At 35.0% G+C, this 10418-nt stretch overlaps 1 protein-coding gene across 1 annotated transcript in view; it reads left to right on the forward strand.

Moving 5' to 3' along the window:
- The window catches only part of LOC150085465 (uncharacterized), a 515305-nt gene extending 505252 nt beyond the window's left edge, over window positions 1–10053 (forward strand). Inside the window, exons 15-16 of the mRNA XM_090374573.1 lie at window positions 1517–2191; window positions 9956–10053. Of these exons, the coding sequence (XP_090230699.1) occupies window positions 1517–2191; window positions 9956–10053 (773 nt within the window). The remainder of the gene's footprint in view (window positions 1–1516; window positions 2192–9955) is intronic.
- The last annotated feature ends 365 nt before the right edge of the window (window positions 10054–10418 follow it).

The following is a 10418-nucleotide window of genomic DNA, read 5'->3' on the forward strand; positions in this document are numbered from 1 at the left end:
ACCCAGATCGTTGACATAACGTGGCCTCGACAATGTCCCCCGCATACACACTACTCGGACTCACTCCAGTCGCTATCTGGCAGAGTAGAGGTAGCGAGATTATACACTAGCTGATCCGGAAGCCTCCTAAAGAGTTACCAATAGGTTCGGTCCGGTGTACTAACTAGTGACCAGCCTGCAAACACCGTTTTAGAGCTGTACCCTCAAAATGTAAGGATGATTGGATCTCGCCATGATGTTCATCATAACCTCAAAAGTCATCAGTCATACTGCATCAGGGTTGACCAGAACTTAGGTCATGGGTTCCACCACTTCAAGCCTCCAATAAGCAAAGTGTGGTATTGCACCGAATGATGAGAGTCATCTACCACCTAGTATTGCCTGGTAACACAGAGGGGTAGCATTCCTCCATGTGCCACACCTCGACCCCTGCTTATGTTGGTTCAAACCTGGGTTATACCCAGGATTACTAACAGTCCCACCATCGTGAAGGTGCAAGCAGAGGATTTGGCTGTCAGAGACCAACCGGACTTCGCCGAAATTGGGTCCACTTGACTTGAGTGTCACCCAAATGTCAGATCCATCAAAGTTTTAGACTCCCAGGTAGCAAGTACAGCTTGTCTGACATATCTGAGAGAATGTCTGTGACAACCTCAAGGACCAATGAGTGACCAAACCACAATTTCCAGTCAATAATATATGGAATGTTAAAATCCCCTATTATAAGACATTCTAATATAATGGCCCACTCTATTTCTTTGTATAGTTTTTATACTCATCACAGTCATTAGGCCTATTACACACTCCTACTCTCATTATTGTTTTCCCAGTGCTTATGTCACACCAGACTGACACACTGCACTGGCCACCCATATTGACTGGATGCAACCTTAGATTTAATGTGCTTTGTAACCAAGAGCATAATCCCAACCCTATCTCCTCTCCATTCTGTAATAGTTTGAATTATCACTGACATTTCAAAGATGATTATATAATTCTTTCTTTGGTGACTGTCAGTTTTACTGACAGAGTTAGTGACTCACTCTGAAGAAGGATATGTCATCATCTTTGAAACATTAATTAATGAAAATTAAACATTTTCTCAAATGTAATATGCATTGTGAAATAACCTTTTTTAGAGTTATTGATACTTGCTTAAGTTATATCATTTAGGGAACATTTTAGACAACAGAATTCATAACATAAATCACCATTGAATTTGTGATGCAGATTATTATTACAGTTTCTCTAAGGAAATTGGAGACAGTTTTGGGAATACAAATTTTTCAATTAATATGAAAAGAAATATTGGGTGTTCCTTGTAATGAAATACAAATCCTTAACATTAAATCATTTTAATCGTATTAACTTAGTTTACAGAAAGGAATTTTAATACGGAATTGTTTGATGTAAAATTTTTTAAGCATACATCACTTGACATTGAGCTGATGATGTTTGCTGAAAACACTCAGGAATTATAATGAAACTTTTATAACTTATTTATAAATTTTTTCAGGAGCTGAGGTATTATTGGCAGTTGCTGGTATTGATAGTGAGGAATTGCGAGAAGCACTTACTTCAGGCCGAGCGCAAATCAAACAGGGTTCAGTGCCTAATACTATTGAAATATCAGTTCCTCTTCCATATGATAGTCATGAACAAGAAACTAGTAGTGACCCTAACAAGGATCAGATAATTCTTTCTGATGCTCTTGAAGGCAGCCAGGTGATAAGCAATGTAAATGAAACGGTAGTTCAGGAAATGTCAGAAGTATCAGTTCAAATTGATATTGAACAAACTAGAGGTGCATATAGAAATGAAGAAAGTAATACAGATCAGAGTGAAGGTCAATTTGTACAGAATGAATTAAATGAAGAAACAGAAACTCATTATCAAATTGAATTGAATGCAGATAGTAGTAAAAATTTAGAACAGCAAGAAATAGCAGGCCGGAACCAGAATGAAAATTATGGGCATTGTGAAAGTGGAATACCACATAATTCAGCTACATCAACATGTATTGAGAATTATGAAACTATAATAACAAATAATTCATCAACGCATTTTGAAAATGGGCAGCAAATTGTTATTTCTGGACAAGACTTGCCTGAAGGTACACATCACATTTTGTTAGATGCAGCAGAACTACAACACGTTACGAGTGAAAGTACTTCTGAAGGAATACCAGAAGGTAAGATTCATATGCACAATTTCTGATTAACTCTAACTGCTTTTGTTTTTATTATTATGTAAATTTTATCTTTATATTATTGCATTCCTTCATTTGCTTCAATCCTATATTATATTATCTTTACTAATGCTAATGCTAATTATATTATATATACACTGCATTTCTGTATTACTTCAGTCAATTATAAAATCATTTGAAGGTTAGAAAAATATACTGATTGATTTAGAATTCCCCCCCCCCCAATTCATGAGTGTTTGCCTACTGTGTTTATAAATATTGGAATACTATTTATAAACTTGATTATAATTTTTAGGAAATAGATATGAGGGAAGGTTCTAAACAACTGAAGTAGAAAATTATGGAAGAAAGGTTGAATTATAGATGCTAATTCAGAGCATTGGTGTTATGGAAATATCTCTAGATATGCAACAAAAACTGAACATCTGAGTGACAAGGAATTGACCAAGTATGTAAGGGCAGGAGATCATTGATTAACTAGACTATTTTTTTTAATAGAGTCTAGGTGTTTAAGAGGTATTGAGCTACCAATCCAGATGAGAGAATAATATTTCATGGCAGGGCATATTTGTGATTTGTGCAGAGTTAGCAACTGTTTGAAAAACTATTCCCAAAAATGACAGATGAAACAATATTTGTGATGCCAGGAAATGTTACAATCAGAGTTATCTTGTAGAGATACATGTTTAAGAAATCTGTGTTGAAGATGAGCATTAGAGCAAATTATTTTCTGCAAGAAAATAAACCAGGAGTGGGTTTTACAAGAATGGGTTTTACACACCACTGAAAAATTACCTGAAAATCAGCATTTAAAAAACTAGTATGGATATTTAGAGAGTTTAGCTTGTTATACACAGCATGGATTTGTCAAAGTGTCAAGTAGAATATATAGTATACTATGATCAGCCACACTACAAATTGGATTTCCTGTCAAGCAACAGGAAAAAAAGAGTGAATGAAAGGACACAACCTTTGGGAGCTCTAGTGTTAATTATAAGTTAGATGACAAAGGGTCATTTATCATCACATGCAATGAATAGTAGGAAAGAAAATTTGCTACTCAATCACAAAAATTGAAAAATACACCAAAAGATGGACACATGAAACCATAGAAATATTAAGAGCATCTGATCAATTTCTCTTGACATTTTCCCATTGAATATGCCCACTGCTTATTAATATAAGCTAAAATATCACCAGTGGATTAGCACTGACAAAATACATATTGGAAATTGTTAATCACATGGAGGGTTACATATTGGAAATTGTTAATCACATGGAGGGTTTCATGATAGTTTAAGAGTTGGTTGTTGGGGGATATCTCCACTACTTTGGAAAGGGTTCAGTTAAGTACAATATGCAGATAATTGGAAGCAGGCAAGATTTGTTGCTCTTTTGGAATTGGCTGGATATAAACTCTAAAAGGAAGGGGATGAATCTGATTGGTCCACTTGATATCGATGGTTCGACTGTTGATGATCCTGCTCAGATAGCAAACAAACTGAATGAGTATTTTGCATCTACATTCACACATGATAACATGAGGAGTTATTAACGTTTGAAAATGCCAGAAGGTTATCAAATTGTAGCAGGGTGCTTGATGATTTTGTAATAACTGAGAACAAAGTGGAGGAGAAATTGTTGAAGTTAAACATAAGAAAGGCACCTGGGATGGATGGGATCTATCCAGTTATATTAAAGGAGGCGGCAAAGGAAGTAAGCAAATCCTTAGCCATAATTATGAGAGCATCCTTGGACTCAGGGGAGGTCCCCCACAGACTGGAGATGTGCAAATGTATCCCCAATTCACAAAGGGTGACATGAGTAATTACAGACCAGTTAGTTTAACTTCTGTTCCCGGTAAAATAATTGAATCACTGGTTAAAGATGCATTGCAGGATCATCTAGACAAGACTGCAGCAATAATTCAGACACAGCATGGGTTTGTTAAGGGAAAGTCTTGTCTGACAAATTTGATAGGATATTATGATGTGGTTACAAAGGAACTGGATGCAAAAATAATTTTGATATCATATATTTGGATTTCAGGAAAGCTTTTGACACTGTTGCGCATGGAAGACTACTATACAAATTGGAGCAGTATGGCATTAAGGGCAAGTTGCTACAATGATAAAAGGATGGTTGAGTGGCTGGTAATCAATGGGTGCTGCTCTTTGTGGACTAATGTTATTAGTGGAATCACACAGGGTTCAGTGTTGGGTCCACTGTTGTTTTGTATATTTATCAGTGATATTGATGAAGGTATATCAGGCTTAGTGTCGAAGTTTGCAGATGATACAAAGGTTCGCAGGGTTGTTAATGTCAGTAATAGCAGTGTGCTACTGCAACAGGATCTATAAAATTTGGGCAGATGGGCTGAGAAGTGGCAACTGAAGTTTAACATTGACATGCGCAAAGTACTGCTTATGGGTAGAAGTAACCACAGAGAAACGTACCAACTGTGTGGTACTACACTTAAGGTGGTAGAAAATGAAAAAGAGCTGGGAGTAATTGTGCAGTCAGATATGAAGTTTTCTGAGCAATGCAGGCAGGCAGGCTGCCAGAGCAGGTCATGGGGTTTTGTTAATGATATACAGCAGGGGTGGCCAACAAGTCGATCGAGGCTTTAATTTTGGTCGATCACGACGAATTTTAAATATATATAAAAAATAGATTGGTCAAAATCTAAATATTATTATTATTATGCACTCCACTGCATACACTAATTACAAATCCATTGAACTATGTAACTACTCTTTTCAAGGCACAGCCGCTAGGCTTGTCTAATGAAAATTCACGCAGTTACGTAGTGGAGAGCATAGTGTGTTGAATTCTTATTTAGCTTACTTAATATTAATAACTGGACAGTACTTATACGTTAATTTAATAACTTTTGATTTAAAATTAATACTATAATAAAGAGCAAAACGTATCATTTTCATCAAGAGTGGGAAGTAGAATACTTTTTTTTTTTGTAATGATAAAAGAAAAATGCTGTTGTTTGTTTTGCAATGCTTCCGTGGCTATACCCAAAAAAAAGGAAATTTAGAAAGGCACTTCAACGCACTGATTAGTAGTATTTCTGCATATAAATATAAATATAAATTTTTGGCAATGGCTAAGGATCTCAAAGGGAAAAATTTCCGATCATTTTGCAAATATGCAAGATCATTTGCAAAAATATCCTGTTTTTGAATTTAATAGTGAGAAATATGTTTCCGAAATTGAGAAAGTTGTGGATGATTTTGAAACCAGATTCAGTGATTTTAAAACAATTAAAGACATTCAATATATTTCTTATCCATTTAATGTCGACTTAGATACAAAACAAATTGCAAAAAAATGCTGAGATTTTTCAAATGGAGAAAATATTACTTGAAAATGAAATTATATTACATTGCAAAACGATGTCTTCCTAAAAGCCAGATCATCAGAAGAAGACTTTTGAAAATATGTTTGCCGAGAAAAGTACCCAAATATAAAAAAATGCAGCGAACTTTTAAATTCCTGTTTTGGTTCCACATATCTATGTGAATCAGCCTTTTCGTATTTGAAACAAACAAAGAATCGTTCTACTCTTATGGACTTGCATACAGAAGATTTTTTACGGTTGGTCTTATCACGGTATATCCCTGATTTTGAAAGCTTGGAAGATGACATGAAGACACAAACTTCACATGAATTAAAATTTTAAATACATGTGAATTTAAAATAAGAATTCTGAATTGTATTTAATTTTAAAATTTATAAACAACATTTTTCAATATATGTTGATTAACATTTTTAACCATGTGCAATGAAATTCTTGAGATGGTAGATCGCATTACAAATTAAGTTGGCCACCCCTGATATACAGGAATTTAGCTAGCAGGGAAAGGAGGTGATTGTCCCTCAGTATAAGGCAATGGTCAGGCCATGCCTTGAGTACTGCGTATAGGTCTGGAGGCCTCATTTTAGGAAGGATGTAGATTTGCTTGAGCGTGTACAGAGAAGGGCAACAACATTGGTGAGAGGAATAAACGGATCCTCTTACTAAAAGAGGCTTAAGTTCTGCAAATTGTAGCAGCTGGAGACTAGGCACCTGCGAGGTGATCTGATTGAGGTGTATAAGGCCTTGAATGGGTTGAGCACGCAGAATTCTGATGGGATTCTTCCACTTGTTCAGATTACAAACCTAAGGGGGCATAAATTGAAATTGAGGAAAGACAGATGTAGAATAGATGTGCGGAAATTTGCCTTTAGCCAGTGGGTGGTTAATTGCTGGAACAAACTTCCATCTGTCGTTGTGGAAGTTGGTAGGTTAAATAAATTTAAGGAGGAACTGGACAAACATTTAGAGGGAAATTGTTTTGTAAACATTTTTTTTTTTTTTTTTTTTTTTGGCTGATGCTGCATAAGCTCATACACTTGCTTTCTTGCATCACATGCCACTACTACTACTACTAAATTCCCATTTAGAAGTTAAAATATTACAGGAATTAGAAAATGTGAAAAGGAGAAACAAACAGGAATTAAATCTGGAAAACAGATTTTAAGAGCAACTGGAGAAGTAAGTCAGCTTTATCTTTAGTCTTTAGATGAAACTGCAACTGAAAGAATCATCAAAATGTAAACGAGACAAAAGTACTGGTAGGCAAAAGTTGCAATTGGTGACTCTGGAAAGATTTGTTTGTTTGTTATTTGGAGCATTAGCAACTAAGGCCATATTGCTCCTGAATATGCGGTGGTCATTCCCTGACCTTTCCGCATCCTCTGTATTTGGTGGTGACGGGCTCGAACCCCGGTCTAATCAAGAAGCATGTGCTAAGCACTGCTGCTCCTTCCCACCTGGCTACAGAGGCGGCTGTCTCTGGAAAGAAACCAGAAGGCTCTACTTCCATTTAGACCAGAGGTCAGTGGCAATAGTTCATAGTTCTGTGGTCTTTGTACATGGGCAATATATACGCAGGGTTACTAACAGTTTCACCAGTGCAAAGATGTTGTTTGTTTTGTTGGTTTTTAGGAGCATTAGCAACTAAGGCCATATTGCTCCGGGATATGCGGTGGTCATTCCTTGACCTTTCCGCATCCTCCGTATTTGGTGGTGACGGGCTCGAACCCCGGTCTAATCAAGAAACGTGCTACGCACTGCTGCTCCTTCCCACCTGGCTACAGAGGCGCCTCATGCAAAGATGTAAGCAGAGGATTTGGCCATAACAGAATGATCAAACTTTGTTGAAATTCACTGCATACAATTTGCCAGTGAAACATAAATATCTGTTCCCTTAGTGTTTTATACTTCTAGTGGCAGCCTTACATTCATAACTAGAAAAATGTCCTCAACAAACTTCAGACTAGTGATCTGATTTTAGTTTCAGAGAAGGGAGGAGGAGGGATAAATGAGGAGAAAAGATAGTTCAGTAAGTTTAGAGTTAAAGTGTGAAGGGCTATTGACTAGTGAATGCACATGTTCAGAATGGTTTGGAAAAAAGAGAATTAATTAATTAACCCAATTGCCCTCTTCTGGATAGAGTTTAGAAGTTTAAGAGAGGTTTTGGAGCACTATCCACTGCAAAATGGATTTGTGATTTCACACCTGCAAACTTTTGACTATCAAAAAGCTGGAGATTTTTTTAAATTCCAGATAGGATTTGAAATTAATTTCCCTGGTAACATACACATTTTATATTAAAATACAACCATAGGATTTTTTAATAGTACAGTATGCTTTTAAACATTAGCACTTCCACCACAAAAACAGTAGACAAACACCACATCGGCATATTCAGCATGTGTGAAGATGTGCGGCATTCTTAACAACACTTCTAACACCAAACAGCATCAGGTTATAACTGCTTCTTGGTTACATCTGATTCAGGGAGCTGTGCGTGCCAGTTTCATACAGCTGTATCTCCATATCCATTGAGAATTGGACACATGTTTATATGAACTTTTTTACTCGAATAATCAATACTATAACCTCCCAAAATATTTACTATTCCTCCTGAATCACCCTGTATACAAATCTGAACACAGCACATGCATTTTGACTAGAAGCTACATTACAATTTGAAAGTATATTTTATTTGCAAATTTTATAAGAAACATGAGCAATTATGCTTGTCATTACACTACTGGATATCACCGATTTTGGCTGTGTCCATTGCCATTTACAAACCTCCTCAAAGTACGACCCTAGGCACATGCCTAGTTTTCCTAGGCCTAAGATAGGCCCTGATCCCCTTACACACTCAACATTACCATGAGGAAGTGTTAAAATGTTAAGCATGATGGGATAATTTGTTATATTACAATCTTTCTTGTGCACTTCTATCAGTTCCTCAATCACTTTATATCAGTTTTCTTTCTTCTTCTTCTTTCATAATATCATCTGATTCTTATACTGAAACTGACAGAATAATGCTGCAGAACATCTATTTTTTTTTTCATTAATGATGCAAAGCAGTACTGAAAACTTGTCCACAAAAAATTCTGAAAATGTGCACTGCCAATTTGTGCTACTCAGCATTTATAAGAACATAATTTTTCAATGGAAACTTGTGCACCACGTAGTCACATGCAGCTATAAAGTACTTCCTCAGTGAGAAAAAGAACAGAAACTTCTCCTCTTGTTTTAGACTTCTGGTGACCTTGACAGTAGAAATGCTTATAACTAAGGATATTTTTTAGAACTCATCTTAGTTTTTTTTTATTAATTCATATATTCATTATTCCACTTTCTCTCTCTTTGCTTTAGTTTAGTTTAATTTTGGCATGATATTGTAACTCGCAAAAAGTGGATTTCAAAATATAGCTAGATAGTCGATTAGTTTAGTGAATTGCACTAAATGTTGGGATATGTGAATATTTTTTTGTGTATTTCAATCACAAAAAATATCTACTTAGTTAGAATCGGAGCAATATGGCCTTAGTTGCTAGTGCTCCTAAAAACCAAATAACAACTTAGTTAGAATAACTAATTATATAAACATGATGCATAAACACTTCTTTAATTTAGTTTAATTTTGAATTAGCATTCCACCATTATTACCAGTCCACATTTTGTCTTTCACAAATACATATTTCCTGTTATAGACTATTACTGTCTTACTGTTTTCAACTGCAAAACATTTTTTTTAGCAAAAAATTTAAATCATTGCATTGGAACAAAGGAAGAAGGGACAACCTTGCTTTGCTTGCATTTCCTGAAATTTTGAGATCTGCAGAAACTGAAGTCCAACATCTGCACACATCTCTCTTCTCACTCCACACATGATACTAGAGTATTATAGGTTCTAATACCTTTCATGTTTGGGGTCATAAAAAAAAAAAAAAAAGGAAAGAAAAATAAAATATCCAGCAGAAATAAAATGTATTAGAAAAAAAGTAAATTTCAAGAGACTCCTGAGCCACACAAAATCATCCCTAAAACCATTGCTTGGATTGTAACATTTTTTGTTTTTTATTTTTGTAATTTCACGTTTTGATTTAATAACAGCATAAATCAGAGCTGTTATCACTGTGATAACAGCTCTGATATATGTGCACATACACTGTTCAACTCTAGGAAGTTTATTAATGATTAACTAACTACCAACATATAAATCAATTACCTTTTTGAACTTCTTAGGATTAGATTATGTAAAATGTTTTCGGTAACATTTTTCTACACTAAATATTTAATTCAATTGTTGGTTTATTTTAGCTGATAAATATATTACTTATGATTGATAGGATAATTACCATTCTTTTATTAATTTTTAATAGGTGCCATTTTGTTAGAAGATGGAACTGTTCTACAACCAAGTGAACATGCTGGAACCTCAGATCTATTGTTGTATGTACTGACTACAAATGAACAGTAAATTTTGTGATATAAAAAAGTTTACCTTAATGTACAGAACTTCTTGGAATTTTAAGAGTCTATCCTAATGTTTGAATAAAAGTTCACATCAAAAAATGGCTTTTCCTACTTTCTTTACTTAAACTTCCAAGAAAAAAAAAAAAAATTAAAACTGTACTTTGATATGATGCAGTCTTTAAAAGATATTATATATGAATTTGTAAATTAATCTAGAAAAAAGGCATTCTCATCTACACGTTAACAATGTAACAATCAGCTACGAGCACAAAGAACTATTGTATCCTTCAGAAAATACATGAATTATCTGTAATAAACACAATGAAGGGCTGATATTTAGCAGGGACAAATATTTTTTCTATTTTGCTT

This window comes from Mastigoproctus giganteus, chromosome 5 (genome assembly GCF_048544385.1).
Source record: "Mastigoproctus giganteus isolate SK-2022 chromosome 5, ASM4854438v1, whole genome shotgun sequence".
Taxonomy (NCBI): Eukaryota; Metazoa; Arthropoda; class Arachnida; order Uropygi; family Thelyphonidae; genus Mastigoproctus; species Mastigoproctus giganteus.